A 17,861-nucleotide genomic window follows, 5' to 3' on the forward strand; every position below is an offset into this window, starting at 1 on the left:
GCGTTTCGACATAGTAATGCTACTATCTTTGCCATCAAAGTAGGCTCGGGCCTTGCACGAAATTCATAACGTCGGTGAAAATTGTTCACAATAACTTTAAACCTATTTAGTCTTTTTACTCTTTTTTAGCGATAATAACTAATTGTTGTAATGAAATACGGTTTGTTTGCCTTATTCATTTCTTTCCCTAGTGCCGACAATTACACCGTTGAATGATTTTGGCAATGGGAGAAACATTAAATTGTAACAAAAATGAATTAGGTTGTGCAAAAGTGAGAATACCTGTGATAACAATAACGCTACACCCAGGGGAAGGGCGAGAAAAACCAAAGCGTATCGCGTCACGTATTACCCGTGCGGCCGCGCATCTTTTAAAATAATGTGAGGTGCTCCGGAGGTGGGTCTCGTGTACATTATTGTAAGAAAACAGTTATAATATCGGTAACTATTAACGATTCATTTTAAATACAGGATATGTTATATTAAGAAGGATAGAATTTCACTTATCTGATCTTCTATGTTTTTTCTTATTTTATTGCTAAATGGCTTCAAGAGTAGGAAATGTTCCTGTTTTGTGTGTGATAGTTGTGCCGCGAATATTTAAATAACTCAATAATTGTGCCGCGACATAAAAAAAAAGGTTGGGAACCACTGAATGATTTTAAAATCGAATATTTTTTCGAATCAAATCTTGAATACTTCGAAGATGTAGTGACTGCTTTATTGCATTGGGCCCTCCAGACATATTATTTGGTGGAAACACGTCATCTATCATTAAGACAGTTCGCCGAGTGTTCACGCACATTAATTAACATGTTGCATCAATAACTCAATCGGAAGAATAGAGTCATGTCAGAATAGCATTTTAAAAATTAAACATGAATAAAAAACTGAGGGATTTATCTCGACTCGCCGGCGGACAGAAAAAAAATGGCGACGATTCGAAATTCCCATCTGAACCGATTCCAATAATTTACTATTACCAAGCTCTACTCATCGGTCTTTCCTTGTGATGTTTTGATTATCTTAGCACTGAAGTGGGCGAGGCATTAAATAATTGCAGAGGCCGCAAATAGGAAGTTCTTGGACGGATTTGCGAACAGCTAGCACGAACTAAAAAAAGCAGCATCAATAAAATCCTAAAATTTACTGTCGTCGGTGAAATGCGGTTTCACATGGATTTGTTTTATATTATACATATATTATAATAACGCACCCCTTTCTCCGCCTAGAACTAGAATGCCCAGAGGTCACCAGCGCTCTTTTGCGCTCTTTCAACTCTTAAAGTTGAATTTTCTACTATTTAAATATTATATAATTATAAGGGTTAACAAAAATGAATACAGTCAAAAATGAATTACACAGCACCTAATATTTCTTTGAGATTTTACATAACAAAACAAATAAAATTATTTCTATCAGGACAGTGAAAATAGTAGTACCGCTAAATGTTTGGTTTGTGTGATAAAAACCTTTATAAGATATTTCTATGAATATTGAACAAAGCATTTCAAAGTATACATAATTTACTGGTGACTTGAACTAATCAGAATACAAAACTTCATGAACAGGATAGTCGAATTCTGACACTGGGATTTCATTGCATAATTGCACAGAATAAGCCAAAGCCAATAAATATGGGTGGTATCCATTTTCTTGTAACTTTTTAATGTAATTGTCATAATATCCCTTCCCTCTGCCAAGACGTTTCCCATCAGTTGAAAAGCCAAGACCAGGCATTAATATTAGGTCCAAGCCGCCTGTAACCAAGGCATTTGGTCTTGAATTATCATTATCTGATGGCTGCTTAATATGCCATGATGTTTCGGGTAGGCTGTTGTAGTCTTCCAAAGATTCCAGTTTTACCATATCCATGGTGTTCCCTATATACTTTGGTATATAAACATCTTTTTTCTGTTGAAATGCTTGTTTCAATATTGCATCAGTCTTAACCTCATCATTCATACTTAAGAATATCGATAACCTCTTACTGGATACATATTTAGGGTGTTGAAGAACTTGTTTGGTGACATTATTTGACTGCAATAACTTTTCCTCTTCTGTTAGTGAAGAAATTCGCTTTTTAATCTCCTTTCTGAGCTGCTTTTTAGCTGCTTGCATGTTGTTCAGCCAACTGTTGAATCAACTTTTTCCAATGAGCCCTTTTCTTTTTTATATATGAGGCACAAACATTATCTAAAATACTGCCATTTTGAAAAGATTCGTTCTTCAAGTAATATTCAAATAAACACTCGGTTATTGCAATTACATACATACCACAGTCATTACCATTTGTTTGTTTAGGACATTGCATCTGAGTAATAGTAACACTTGGAAAATCAAATAAAGCAGCAAATTGCTTACATAGCTGGTTAGCAGGTTGTCTATTGAAACATGTTGATGAATTAGATAAAGAATCAAAATGAAAAAAACATTTTGACGAAAAGTCGCAAATGATCAGACTCCAATGAATACCACCTGGATAAAGTGTATTGTTATCATTCAATGGTATGAATGCAAGTTTTTTCGAAGTGAAATTATGTGGCCCTATTATGGCTGAGGCCTCTTCGGTTGTGAGTGTTTTCAACAATTGCACCACACTAGGATTCATGAAGGCAACGATGTCTTTAGAGTTTTTGAATTGTTCGACTTCAAAATACTCATAAACGAATCCGATTATCTTATCATTCAGCCATTGTGAATCATTCAGAAGTAATAAGTCTGACGTATACAACAAACTGTCTCCGAAACTTAATATTATTTCATCCATAGAAATCAATCAATAGTACAGCGTTGTAAACGAAATAGTTTAACAATATAGTCCAAAACTATTGGAATAAAAAACAATTTTGCAAGGCAAGATCCTGAATAAGGCTTGCAAAAGATTTCATTTTAATATCTAAAACATCATACTTTCATGGGCAGTCAAACATTATTTTTTTAATTACTGCAAATCAACCTGAAAAAATATATAGTAAGTAAAAAATACGGTGCGAATTTTCACTCAAAGTGATTAAAAATGAATTCCGATTCTGGTTGTTACTTGAAATTTTAGTGTAGAAACTACTGCATGAAACAAATATCTGAGTATACAATGCAATTCTGTCACTAAATTTTCTGCAATTTCGGGGACTAACGTAGTTTTGAACCACAATTCTGACAAGTAGGCCTACTTCTAACTAAGGGGGAAACCCACTGGCCCCAGAGTAGTCAGAGGTCAGGAGGTGAGAAGGTGGAAGTATGTTAGGTACGAAACTACATGAGACCCAAATACCGGTACAAGTATCGTGTATCATGAGACAGCTGTATGAAGCCCATGTTCAGATATTGCCCCGCGATTAGAGAGTGAATGAGCAAGAACCCCATCACATCGAGACCCTAACCACACAGAAATGTACTTTCCCGGCCTTTGACCCCCACAATATTTTTCCTATAGACCTTTCCCCGACCTTTGACCCCCGGAATGCAAAATTTTCGGAGATATTTTAAGAGTGCTTTTGCGAGTTGGCGCCTGTAAAATGGGGTATGTGCTTCAAACTATCATTACGATTCATCGCATACAACAATCTGTTTTTTTAGAAGTACCGATAATAAATTTTAGCTTAGTCTATCACAAGATTTCTACACTAATTTTTTATTACTGCAATTAAATTAAAACTCCTAGGAAACTTATTCATTGTTCATTGAATTATCTGATTTATATTTGAGTTTCCGAAACACAACTGAAAACTAACGGATAGAGTTCAAAAACGCGGTAATGTTTACACCACACTTGACGATCTGTCTGAGTGAGAAAAGTGTCTGAGCGGATGCGAAAAGGGAGCACTGTTTCGTCACGTTTTGCATTTTGCTGATTGGCCAATGTCACGAAGTAAACAAGGAAATCGATGCTCGGGGAAAGGTCCATGCTCCACCATCGCAAGATTTGATCCTTTCGGGAGTGATACAGCTAGATGTCGCTTGCAAACTGCTTAACAAGTTTAAAACAGCCATTTTTATTGAAAATATTCAAATACGTGCCGCTCACTGATTGTCAATTCAAGCCTAGTACCGGTATATCGTAGCTTTTTCTGGACTAATTTTGAGCTGAACTAAAACTTCCCGGAAGACACAATGGCAATCAGGTTAGTTGATTCACAGCCAACGCTTAAAATCGACAAAAAACAGGCAAACCCACGAAAACGGGGCGATTTTTGGAAGCATGCTTATATATCCGTCTAAACTAAGCGGTTCAAGAAATTGCAAATGTTACGTCATTGTTACGGAAACAAACAAGGAAAACGATACTCGGGGAAACATCCATAGGTACTTTGCTATGCTTGTTTACAACTGCTTGTCTGAGGAAATCTGATTTTGGTCAGAGAGAGAGAGAGATTTATTTTTTGTCAATCAAAATGAAATAACAGTCATCGTAATATTAACAAGAACAAGACTAAGAACAACAAAACGACCGCTATGTCCAATACGTGTCCAATAATAACGAGAGAGCTACGCTCAAATGTATGGACACATCTGTTCGCAGTACAGTACGGTTTACCGTACAGTCAGATCACAGTCTACAACAAGAGAGCTACGCCCAAATATATGGACACGTCTGTTCGCAGTACAGTACTGTTTACCGTACCGTCGATCAGCGTAAGGAAAAAATTGTAGCAAAGTACCGTAAGGACTTCGTTACGGACGTGACACGTGATCAAAAAGAAGAGGAGTATCGGCTATGCGTCCGCAGAACGTTCGCTGACGTCATGGCAAACAAAAACAAATCTCACAGAGCTAACAGGAATATTTGAAATAAATAAAAGTAATACGCTTCTGGAGAAAAATTTCATCTTTAACCAGTAAAAATTTCGAAGCAATCGGTCCAGTAATGAAAGAGAAAAGCGTGTTTTTAGATTTTCCATTAGATGTCCAAAAAGTGTCAAAGAACAACAACAACAACAAGACCAACATAATATTGAAACGATCGTTATGTCCACTACGTGTCCAAAAATAAATTCACACCAAGCGAAGCAGTACAGTAGGACACAAAGTGGCGTCCGATGCCCGCAGAACGTTTAATGACGTCATAGCAAACAAGAACAAATCTCACAGAGCTATCAGATATATTTGAAATAAATAAAAGTAATAGCCTTCTGGAGAAAAATTTCATCTTTAACCACTAAAAATTTCAAAGCAATTGGTCCAGTGATCAAAGAGAAAAGCGTTTTTTTAATATTACCATTTCACTATAATTACACTGAACGAATTCAAATAATTTATACTGCATATGTGAATTTATTAGCAGAAATGTTTCATTCCATGGCACATGTACACATTGAAGATGTAACTAACGTGACGAAACACTACAAGATTACTTTTGTGTTAGTGTGCAGCAGGACTTTTGGTTTGCATGGTGCATAATTCTTTATATTAGTAATATCTGAGTTGATAGCATATAATAGAATGGCCAAATCATATCTGAAATCTCGTCCAAACCATGTCTGGTCAATTAGCATATTCTTGTGTGGGATTTGCCAGTTGCCATATGCATGGACATGATGGCCAAGGTAGCTGTTTTTCTCGATATAAAAGGTTAATTAGTTTCAATTTTGGGTAAGCGAACACGTACTACTTTTTTTTATCAATACCTTCCCTCTTCCCTCTTTTTCGTTTCGATCATTTTATATTTTGCAATATAATTTCAATTTGTGCAAAATACCATTATTTAAAAGAATGCTTTCATAATTGAAAATAGTAAATTCATGTAAATATTGTACATAGTATAAATCGTGAGAGACATTTATATATTGACACGAACCTGTTATTTTTATGCCTATTTAATATAATTGGGTGGCAACTGACTCTGATGACCCCCAAAGGTCGTATCGTTGCCCCCCAGTCATATACCGAAAACTATTTTTTTGATATTTGTTTATGTGTGCATAAATTGTTTTCTTGGTTTGACAAAATGAAATAAACTCTCTCTCACTCTCTCTCATCTGAAATCTGTACGCTCCAAACCTGTAGGTTTCGTTTGCTTTCCCAATTCTAAAATCAGTTTTATTCATTTTGTTTTTATCAATTAGTAGAAATAAACTTATACTCTTATTATTTGGTGGTCACGTGGGGCACTATAGAGCAAATTTGGCTGCAAGATGGCGTAATAACAATGCTGTTATGCAACAACCAAAGTGACTATGCAGTCGCGGCTAGATGAGTAGATGTCTAGCGTAAAACAATGACAGACAGACAAGTTTTGTATGTGTATGCAGACCGATGTGCATGAGGTTCGCTCATCCGACCAGGCACCTTCACATAATTCGTGTTCGAATTGTTTTTGTGTACCGTATGTCAGTACGGTATGTCTAGGAGATGTATGATTGAAACGCAAAGCCGTGGTCTTTTTGCATTTTGTAGTTGCCATGATACCAAAATACAGTACATTAATAATAATAAATAGGAGAAATTCAATTAAACTATTACCTATTTCAGGATGACCATCAAAATGTCTGATTTATAGTCTACTTACAGTTTTAGGGGAGAATGGAATTACCTGATTACGGTACTTTCGGACATACATCCTATTTTTATATATTCAGATATTAGTCAATTTTGGGGCTCCCGAAGTATGCGAACCAAGATGGCGGACATCGGAATGTAATATGTGTACTAGGTTAGGGTTAGGCCATAATTTTAGGTATAAATACTACGGGAGGCTCTTGGCTAGTCTTCGAACTGATAATAGGACTAAAATAAGGAAAATTGGAAAAAAGTTATCGCCTAACCCGAACCTGTTACGTTCCGATGTCCGCCATCTTGGTTCGCATACTTCGGGAGCACCCAATTTTTTTTAATAGATATAGCCTAGGTTAGAAAATGTGTTGCAAATGTAGACTATAAAGTTGAAATGTTTCTTTTTTCAGGAGTGGGTTTTTGATGTTTCTTACTTTTGATTTCTCACTCCAAACTAGGCTTAGATGATGAACTCAGCTAAAGTGAATTGAATTGTTTTTTTCCAGTTAACATCATATTAAAGTAACATTAATTAGTCATCATGTTAACAACAAAGGCTGTGGTGGCATCAAGACTTGTCGCCCAGGCTCGTCAACAATTTCAAAAGACAGCAGCAATTCAGGACAGAGAATACCATAAGAATGTTATTGATCATTATGAGAAGCCGAGAAACGTTGGCACTTTGGACAAGAAACTAAAAAATGTTGGTACGGGACTGGTTGGTGCACCTGCTTGTGGTGACGTCATGCGTCTGCAAATTGAAGTTGATGATAATGGAAAAATTACAGATGCGAAGTTCAAAACATTTGGATGTGGTTCTGCGATTGCCTCAAGCTCGCTTGCTACTGAGTGGATAAAGGGAAAAAGCATTCAGGAAGCTGCAACAATCAAGAACACTCACATCGCAAAAGAGCTTTCACTCCCACCTGTCAAGCTTCATTGTTCTATGTTAGCGGAAGATGCCATACAAGCGGCTCTGAAGGACTATAATATCAAACAGTCCCCTATGAAACCAAACCAGTAAAATGTTGTACATAAAATGGAGTAAAAGTGGGCTATCAAGATTATATATTTTTCATTTGAATTTTTACCAATTATATAATACGGTCTTGATAATTACCAAATTAAGCAAAAATTGCCACGATTTATGCTTAACACAAACTAAAGTGCTCAAAAGATATTATTATTGATCTTAACCTATGTAGTGACAAAAACATTCATTACTGCCTTTGAAAATTTGTTAGGGTGAGATCGAGCCAAGGCTATATCCCATTTCACTTCTCTTCTCACTCTTATTATTGCGTACTTAGGGATAGAGTGTTAAAAAGTAATCACCATTACCTGTCACCACCATTATATTTCTTGTTTGGTTTTTGATATTTTTAGAGCAAGGTGTTCTTCCCGTGATCATGTATATAGATTTGATTGGTTTTGAACTTCTCTTTAAAATATACTCATTTTATATAAGCCGATGTACATACTCCTTCGATGAAAAGACTCATCTTCGGATGTTAAAGTTGGGTAGAGTATTACAGTATAATACCCCCAGTAAAGAATAACTGTGTCCTGCAGTTTGAAAGTAACTCATGATGATTCTGCATGTATTTGAATGCAATTGTTTTGTTTTTCGTAATATATTACTGGTGTCCTCATATGTGTGTAAATTTGTTTTTTCAAATAAGTGGAAAGGTTTAGCAGAGGTTATACATTATTTGGGATACAGTGATTATAGAATAGGGAGACAACTCTTTTAAGAAAAATTTCCAGCGACCTAGAGAGTTACTGCAATTTTGAGTAAAAGCCTTGTGGTACATCTGATTAGCTGAGTTTGCCTTAATGATTTATACGCTTCTTGCCAAACAGCAATTTCGCACCTCATTTCTTGGGTTAATCTCCTTGTCATTCTGTGGGTTGGGGGGAAGATGCAAATCGAAATTAAAAGTGTATACTTACTTTTGAGACAACCTGTATAATAGGAAAAAAGAGCCCTCTCTGAAGAAAAAATTCCCAATGTTACTGGCACTTCTGTAGTTGTCATTAGTTTATTTCCAATTTGAAACTACTTATTATGATTGATGATATATCAATATTATTTTCTTATGCCTTTTTTGTATATTATTCGGAAGGATTTTTGTTGAAAAATAATGAAAAGCATTCGTTAGGTGAAAATATAATGATGATGTCAATAAAATTCCTGACATCTTGCCTTTGCGCCTTTGTTGACGGTGATAACGTGCAGAGGAAGCCAAATAGCTTTTTCATAACTTGGAACGCAACCCACTGAGCGTTCACAGTATGGGTGATTTACAAAAATTGTGTGTTTAAACTGTGTTATATGATTATATATTGTATATCGGTATATGGCGGGGGCAGTTGCTTCCTCGTTTATAGTCAAAACCACACTGTTTGATTGAACTCTGCACATACAAACTTACTACAGTGATGTGTCGCAAATGCGATGTGGCCCAAATTGCTACTATAAATGCTTCCACGTTCAATGTGAGCAATTCGTACATATAGGCAGTGGTGGGATTCAAATTTTTTGTCAGTCGGTTCCTTCACAAAAGTCTTATTTTTCAGCCGGTTCTGTTACAAACAAAACATTGACAGTAACCAGTATTGCTAACCGGTTCGCCGATCTCATAAAATTCCGTGAGACGGTTCTTTAGAACCGGCTGAATCCCACCACTGCATATAGGTAAGTAAACACAAATTTTATAGTATCAGCGTGTGTAATCATATGGTATGCGGTGGTAGCCTAATTCACGAGAATAGCCACGATAAATGTCTCTTGCATTTGTCGTCTGCGATTGTCCTTTCTCGAAGGTGATGTCGCTTGTTCCTAGGTAAGTAAAATGTACCTTGTTATATAAATTGATTAATAAAAAACCTAAACCCGAAGTCAGATCTCATATCTATGCTGGGTAAGGTATCTAATTCCCAAATATTCATTACATAGTGTCTAAAATACATCCCACATATAATATATTATTTACCCCACTTCCACACTTCTGCTATAGGGATCGTTTTTGGCGCAAGTTTTGTTCGGTCGACAGTACGAAAGAGAACGTTATTGGAACATCGCTGAAGGATAACAATGCCACCGATACTGTCCAAGCGTGTCTGCGTGTAAATATAGATGACTCAACTATCTTCATCTCCACAACATGCCACAGGTATCCATAGCACAACCTTTCAAGAAAATTTGACCAAGGTCATGCGCACTCGCTCCAAAAAAGGAGACTGATTGACGAGAGACTTTTGAGCAGCTCCACGAAAACACCGAATTTCTTGGCAAACAGTTGAGAGCATAACAGTTTGAAAACAGATATTTCCTGACCGAACTTTCAGCTCAATGGAGAGTAAGAAAAATCTTTTATTTTATGATATATTAAGCATGTGTAATCACGTTGTGTGCACATACATATAAAAACATGGCTAAAAATTCCGCTTGTGATAAAATTGCTGGCCATCAGTTGACAAGTGTTTAAAATTCATGGTTGCCATTTTTATCAAATGCATAGTCCAAATAAAATTTTAACGATAGTAGCATTCCATCAGGATAAAAAAAAACATTCAAATGGATCTTTCAAACTTTCCTAGATCAAAAGGGAATCAATTTAAAGCAATCCCTGCCTTCAAACTCCTGCCTGGCAATACTATGGTGATTAAAAGGAAGATACAAAAGATTTAATTTGAAATTTTAAGATGACACCCCCAAGACTTTTATAAATATTCAACCGGCAGAAATAACTTAGAAGTTAGTCGTACAAATTTAAAACAAAACTAAAATCTGAAGCGACAAACATTCATGATAAGCACACAACCATAACAAAAATGCAAGAAATTAGCATCCAAGCATGATAAACACTTAATCTAAAAAATCACATTGTGTACTTGAGCAAACCAACTACCGCACTTTGACAATAAGTAACATAGATATGACTGGTACCAGTAAGCCAATTTTCGAAAAAATGTTAACACAGTAGTTTGTAGTTGATGTTGTTTCTTGACGCCATTCTCATGCCATATTAGACAAAATTAAACAGCTTTTGATGGGATATGTTTGATTCATATTTTATATGAATCCAGAATCCCAAGCTGTAAGTAGCATACTATCAAGTCTGGTCTTGAATCACACTACAGTGTAGGATGTTTACTATCAAGATCAACAGAGTTGTCAAACTTTCGGTTTTGACCAGGTCCTCGCTTTTGCTGTTGGTGTAATTTCATTATTCGAGAGCATTTTGTGCAACATGTTCCAGTACCAGAGTATAATATCTGTCCCAGAAAAGAAATTAAGACTGTAAAATAGTATCGTAAATATGGAGATTTGAAATCATTTAGTCTCCTTTTACCAGTGAAAAAAGCTTGACAATGACTTAACAGAAGCCTATTACAATCGTGCTTTCAAAGAAAAAAAATGAATATTTTTAATGAATTATAACATGCTGTATTAATTAATCCATATTGTTACCTGACAATTCACAGCCCGTTGTCTTATGTCTTCTCCTGGGCCTTCCCTAGATGACCAGACTTCAAACTTACTGACTAAAATTCCATGAATATACAAGTCGCTGATGCATGGTGCAGGGAAACCCATGCACATTTTTGCTTCTGCCAATACACGGAACACCTGTGGAAAAACATCATTTATTAGAGCAATTCACAAAATAACCTCTGAAATGGTTCTGGGTTAGGATATACGATAGTTCACCTTGCTCAAACTAGAAGAAGTTTTCTCCAAATCTGTAATGCCACCCAGGTCATTGGGATACACTCTTCGTCCAAGAGCATGAATGACAACAGTCCAATCATCGTAAATCTTAATTTCCCTCAACGCTCTTTGTCCATTTACAAGCCATTGACCAGAAAATAGAAACCATTCTACAAATTTAGCGGATCTTCCTCCATCAATTTCATTGTTTCTTCGATTACTGCAAGATGTGCTGGATGATTTCAGCCAGCCATATCTTTGAGCTGCAAAATTCTATGAACAAAGTAGTGTTATTTCAATACCAATTTAGGAAAACTTGAAATATCCTTCCATTGCAATATGTTACCATTTCTACTAGTACACAAACATGCACAGAGAAAACAAGCAAGATTGAACATGAATTGCCTTCATCAAGGCCTATCATATATTTTACCTTTATGCAATTCTACACTATACTGAAAATTTGTATTTTTCTTACCTGAAGAGAGTTCCAAGTGATTGGAATATCATTATTATAACTTCCACCCACATCCACATATGCCCTTTTGGTAGCAGTGCTGCTATCAGCCTTTGGAATTATCAATGGTTTTTTGATTGAATCAGCAGAATGGCGCCGACCATTGCTCCCAATAACAACAGTTTTACCTTGTAGATTTTTTTGAATTTTCAGTGTTATTAAAGATTCTGGCTTATAATGTATCGTTTGAGATGTGGGAGGCTTTGACAGAACAGTCTGTATGCTTGTTTTCGTAGCGATTGGTTTGGAAAGGTTTAATATTCCCGATGGAGTGGAAAATTCAGATGTAGTTTCAGATTTTCCCATTACAGTCAGTTTCTGTGGCTCAGTCTGAATAACATCAGAGACTTGCACTTCACGTTTGATACTGAGATCCAAACCATTCGATAAATTAATATCTGTTTTTGTCTGTCCATCTGCTTGATCAGAGTCCAATGTAGCACATAGACGAAGCCTCTTTGATGCCCAACAATCATCCCCAGTTGTTTGAAATTCAGTAGATTGTGCAGCATCAGTGTTACTGCTCATAGTGATACTTGCTTGACTGAAAACTATGCCAGATGATGGATTCGTTAGCATCTTTCTATTATCAGGATTTTGGCTAGTACAGCTTGCTACGTAATTCTTCAAATTTACATTGAACCTCTTTAACGATCTTGAATCGTCTGAATGTTGGGATGTTTTTGCAAAGGGAGCGAAAAGATCACGCTCAAGCTCCATTGGAGCGCCAGTCATTTCACTATTTTCAGGGGGAACTGAATTTTTATTATACAACACAATTTGGGTTTTATTGGGTGAGTTCTCATTCATTTGAGGAGAGTTTGAATCTTGGGTCGGAATTACAGTAGGGCTTCGGCTTATCACAAGTTTGCTTCCATCCACACGAGATACACTGTGGTAGAAATTAGGTTTCGACTTGAACAAAGAGCTTGGTACCATTGATAAAGGATTGTGAGACATATTTGCTCTCTCGTCATTCCAGCTTGACAACTGGCTGCGCATATTGCTATCAAAAATTGAAGTACTGAAAGCTGCAGCAGAACGTCTAAGTGTCGGCATCAACATTTTCTTTCCTTCTTCGCTATCACTATCTACATCAATTGGCTTTATATTCAAATAAACCCATTCACGTTTTCCACCTTTAAATGACCTTGAAAATACAAACATACTTGTTTTAACGAAATACTTAGATGAAATTACGAAATGGAGACCTCACAAAGAAATTTGAAAACTTTTAGAAAAGGCTGCATAAAATGAGCAGTGATGTATAAGCAGTTTAAATTTGGCAAATAAAGTCATCGAAATGGAAAATCCAATTCATTTACAATAATATTAATATACACATAATTTTTTACTTACTTTCTTAGATGCCTAACTGATGGAAAAACATGCTTCATTACTCTTCCAACTTGACTAAGGTATTTGACCATTTCATCTCTACCATGATTATATTGCCTCAATAAATCCATGCTCTTCACATAATAACCTGGTTTGAATTTATAATTTTCCTGCAACCTGTTGAATATTATAACCAAATTTTATTATTTGTGCAATCCACATATTTTCAGTTGGTATAATGAGTGGCAAATGAATATAAGATTAATTCATGCAATTGCAATCCATGTGGTCAATGTAGGCTCTCGTAATATAAAAAGAATATTGGTTCGCCACATGGAAGCCAACATTGAATAAAATTTTACAGATGTTATGGATCAAAAATGTGGATATTATCTACATATCATTACATACATATTGCACACCATAGTTATAGTAAGTAGCATATCTTAATCGATCTGTGAATCTAGACTTGAATACAGATATGGTCATTTTTGATGACAAGAGTACATGTCTTTGGTTGTTTAGATTCTTATACTTACCATTCCATAACTTCACTGTCTCTCTTTTTTTTAGGTTGCAAACCATCATCGGCGATATTTCTGTGGCCCATTTCTAAATATGATTGTTCTTTCTTTTCATCTGCATTGAAAAGTTCTTTTATTCCAAAAGATGTGGGTGAATCAGCTTCAGTTTTGATTCCATTGCCCAACAGTTCAAGCAAAATGGTGTTGCTTTTCTGTTTGTTCTCTGCATCAACACCTTGACTGTCTTCCTCCATACTTATAGGACTGGGACTGTTTGAATCTTCATAATTTGACATTGGAGAATCTGAAGCCCTGTAAATTATTTTATATTCCATTATATTATACCAAGGTTGCTTCCACAGGCCAATACGAAGCTATATATCAGGAGTGGGCAAGGTTTTCTGATCATGTCCCAAACATTTTGTCTACCTAGGCTAGCGGGCCATCTAAGTGTGATGTAAAAAGTTCGAAATGAACGATATTTACAGTGTTCCAAAAGCAAAAGTGGATAACAATGAGCCTCGTGTCAAAATTGAATTTAACCGCAATCTCACCAAGTTCCTTGGGCTATTTTTTTTTGTGAAACGTGACACTTTGGATTTTAGTTTGGTTTTGGCAGTATCAGGTGGGCCAGATTGAATTACCCAACGAGTCTGATTTGGCCAGCGGGCTGTAGTTTGCCCATGTCAGCTATATATAGATCAGTTTCAAGAGTTTAATTTGCAGTTCAGGATTGTGAAGGTGAACACTCAATCGCTCAGCTGATGCTTTTTTAAGAAATGCTTCAAATATTTGGCAACATACCACAAATTAGGTATGTATCTAATCTATGTATTGTGGCAGACTGGCAGCACACAGTTTTTGAACCTATCAGTTTCAAATTTTAGACACAGACAAACCAGCAGCGTTAATTTGACTTAATATGACTTCGGATGAATCTCAAAATTCTCACACAAATAAATAAAAAAACAAGACTTCACCTGCAATTGTCATCTACTGAAAGATCCACTCCAGAAATCCCATTTTCTGTAAACAAATATATTAAGTGATAAACATTCAAATACTCATTCAATATACTTGATTTGAAAATAAGTGAGTTATGTTTTTCGAATTATTTAATTCACATGACATTTAACTTCTAAACAGAGGCAAAATCCTATGGTCGAGTGCAGCAAAATAACATATTTTAATAACCTATCTTAATTTATTATTTTTATTTATCCTCACTTTTTAAATAATTTTCAAAAATAAATTGAGGTTTAAAAACATCAATGATAAACAGATTTACAAATGACAACTTTCAATTTGTTGATTTTCCTTGCCCATATTACTTAACTTTTAAATGGTTTGAATTATAGTTTCTTATTAATGACTCACAACCAGTTTCACGCACATACCTGGGCTTTCTACGTCCAATGAAAATTTTTGCTCCTCAAACAGATCAGCTGGTGGATTTTCACGAAGATTAAGATGCCTATAAATCCACAATCTCTTGCTGTTGACAGTGATCTTTGCACGAGATATATTTGGAAACACTCGTCGTAGAAGCTGACCAACCTGAATTGTATGTGAACTATGATGAGATGGTATAAATTAAATGAAAATCAACTAAAAGTGTTTGAAATACATTTTCATTACTATTTAATCAAGTGTCATCTGCCCCCCATTTGTATACACTAGGAATATTTCTATAATTTGTATGCATCAATGAATTTGATGTTTTAAATAACTGGGGAAGATAATCATTTAAATGTTGACTTCTACTGTTAACTATTAGGTTTAGTAGTTGCATGCATTTACTATCACAAACGATTACTATAAAGAGCGCAAACTGCTACCTGATAATTCTGTAGTCCAGGTGGTGGATCTGGAAGGTCTTTTGTATCAGATTGGTACAATAATATAATATCAGATGCAGATATTCTGCCTCCTGGTCTAAGTTGGAAACGGTTTTTCATCCTGAAATTTACAAAAAAATATTTGGAAATGGAGGTCAAAATAAGTATTCTTTCTACAGTAAGTAATAAAATTTATAGACGAATAGAATAGCATTGGCTTTCCAATTCAGTTAAACCTACTGTGGAACTTTGTTACAACATGATATTTTTCCTGAAACAAAATATTTAGCAGGGAATAGTTTTGCATTCTCTGGTGTACTGATTTATAATGCATACCATATCATCACTTTGGGGTTCAGCATTCCGGGTGACGTACTTTTCGGTCTTTTGATTTCCATTGGTGACGTTTTTGGAGTAAATCTACCCAAGGTAGATTTGGAAGCTCGCATTGAATAAACTAAACTAGCGCGACTTGATTGCTTAGGCAAGGATGGGCGGAAAGTAGGCAAATGCATTGGTTCTAAATTGGGTTTGTCGGTCGATTTCTGATTTCCATGCTGTTTGTCGCTGTGGCCGTCGAGTTCAACGCCGTTATCCAATGGGATGAATGTATTGTCCACCGGCTCAAATTTATTACTCTCGTTAAACGCGGAAAATCTTGCAGTCGGTGTCGCTGTTATAGGTGAATCATGTGACAAAGTTTCCATCTGTGATGTCTGCTGGTTTTCGCATTTTTCAAACAATGTGGCTTCTTGAACTGCGGCAGATGTTTCGCCGATATCATGAGGATCTGAAGATGGCGAGTCGGCTAGACGGGCTGAATGATCTACGTCGACATCTCCAATAGCATCTGATACAGAATTAGCAAATGATCAAAAAAGGATTGTCAGTAGAATCATTTCATACGATAACAATTTTGTTAATTTATGATAGAAATTACACGTTTAGAATCATTGTCGGTAACGGCGGGGAACAAATTCAATATAGTGGCGTAACAATGGTTCAATACAGGTTTGTGCAACCTTTAATACAGGTGGGCCAGATAAAATATCTGGGTGGAACCGCGGGTCGCACCTTCATATAGGCTACCTAGTAGTTTAATTAAGACACAAAAAAATATTGGTTATTGATCTTATGACATGCGTGTTTCGCACAAGCTAGCTGTTAAGGCATTGTAAAGTCATAGACATATATAAACATAGGTATAGCTTCGCAACGCAAAAGATTGGAATTACTCGCAGGTACCAAATTGAATTAAATTAAAAACTTGTTTCGCGGGGCGCACATCATTCAAAATTGGCACTTCTCCGCGGGTCACATTTGGCCCTCGGGCCGCAGGTTGCACACCCCTGGTTTAGTAGATAGATATCGGTGATGGCCGGTTGTCGCCCGTTCAATAACCAAATTTCAATATCGTGTCTATGAACTTTGCGTCTTTCGTCTAAAGACACATGGGACATTCGATCGTGGCTCAAATATCGACCCAATTCAATCCCATCGAGGGTATTGGAGCAAAATGCATAAGCCTAGCACATGATTTCTGTCTTTGTGCGAATGTTACACGTAAATAATTTTCGTTCCGATACCTGGGCTTATTAACAGAGATGGACAGCGCACAATATATTAATTATTATATCGCAAATCAAGTTACTCGTGGAAAATATAGACTATAACTTCTAAAAAATGCAGCGTTGAGGTTGCAATTAAATCAAACGTAGCCACAGCAGCGGGCAACAAACCTGTTTTTACAAGTTCAAAACGAGACATGCGGTATCACGAGCATTAACAAAAAGCGAAATTTACTGTTTTTTTTGTGTAAATCCACACGTCGTGAGTTGCGACCAAATTTTGGGCTCGCCTCAAGATAAGCTATTGATTACCAAGCAGTGTGAAACTGACCCAAAAGTAATTAGCCAAACTAAAAATATAAGCTTGAATGAGACTCTAATAATTTACTGCAAACTATCCGACATTCACGTGAAGCGCGACTGAATGGGTTAATCTTTGCGGTGCTATACGCATAAAAAATTGTAGTTATAATAAAACCAGTACTGCAGTAGATTTAGGTCTACGCAATAATTCCTGCACGGAGACAACTTCAATATATCACGTGACTTCGCAAATTATGTAGCGGTTAGTAATACGATGCATAGTCTTTTTCAGTACACAATTTAAATATTTTTATGAATATTGTGATGAAGAAATGAAATACTCACTGTTGTCTTCGCCTTCAGTAACTTGACGAGGATTTGGATTCTTTAAACGTGGCATACCAAAAGTTATATATATTATTTATTTCTAAGATTATACCATATGCAGGTGTATACTGGTTATCATGAGGCAAAATATAAAATCAAAAAAGTAAGATTTAGAACAGCATATTGTAACAGGATAACCTCGAAACGCCTGAGACGCACAACGCGAATTCAGAACAT

At 36.1% G+C, this 17,861-nt stretch overlaps 3 protein-coding genes and 1 long non-coding RNA gene across 4 annotated transcripts; 1 reads left to right on the top strand and 3 right to left on the bottom strand.

Annotated features, from left to right (window-relative positions):
• Window positions 1–1,292: 1,292 nt before the first annotated feature.
• Window positions 1,293–2,121, bottom strand: LOC120340928 (5-formyltetrahydrofolate cyclo-ligase-like). Its single transcript, XM_078119956.1, has one exon. The coding sequence runs from the start codon at window positions 2,119–2,121 to the stop codon at window positions 1,543–1,545; it is 579 nt and encodes a 192-aa protein (XP_077976082.1). The 3' UTR covers window positions 1,293–1,542.
• On the bottom strand, window positions 2,108–2,974 carry LOC120340927 (sentrin-specific protease 8-like). Its single transcript, XM_039409328.2, has one exon. It carries the CDS (start codon window positions 2,768–2,770, stop codon window positions 2,108–2,110), a length of 663 nt encoding a protein of 220 aa, XP_039265262.1. The 5' UTR covers window positions 2,771–2,974.
• A 6,285-nt stretch (window positions 2,975–9,259) lies between these two features.
• On the top strand, window positions 9,260–10,027 carry LOC144431903 (uncharacterized). The gene is made up of 2 exons (XR_013480260.1): window positions 9,260–9,338; window positions 9,513–10,027. It is a non-coding gene; the product is annotated as an uncharacterized LOC144431903 (long non-coding RNA).
• Window positions 9,851–17,778, bottom strand: LOC120340607 (uncharacterized). The gene is made up of 11 exons (XM_039408911.2): window positions 17,643–17,778; window positions 15,763–16,276; window positions 15,427–15,547; window positions 14,986–15,145; window positions 14,569–14,614; window positions 13,604–13,900; window positions 13,086–13,241; window positions 11,688–12,876; window positions 11,210–11,482; window positions 10,970–11,128; window positions 9,851–10,773 (listed from the first exon to the last, which is right to left on the bottom strand). The coding sequence occupies exons 1-11, from the start codon at window positions 17,695–17,697 to the stop codon at window positions 10,633–10,635; spliced, it is 3,111 nt and encodes a 1,036-aa protein (XP_039264845.2). The 5' UTR covers window positions 17,698–17,778; the 3' UTR covers window positions 9,851–10,632.
• Between the last annotated feature and the right edge of the window lie 83 nt (window positions 17,779–17,861).

The sequence above is a fragment of the Styela clava genome, chromosome 14 (genome assembly GCF_964204865.1).
Source record: "Styela clava chromosome 14, kaStyClav1.hap1.2, whole genome shotgun sequence".
NCBI lineage: Eukaryota > Metazoa > Chordata > Ascidiacea > Stolidobranchia > Styelidae > Styela > Styela clava.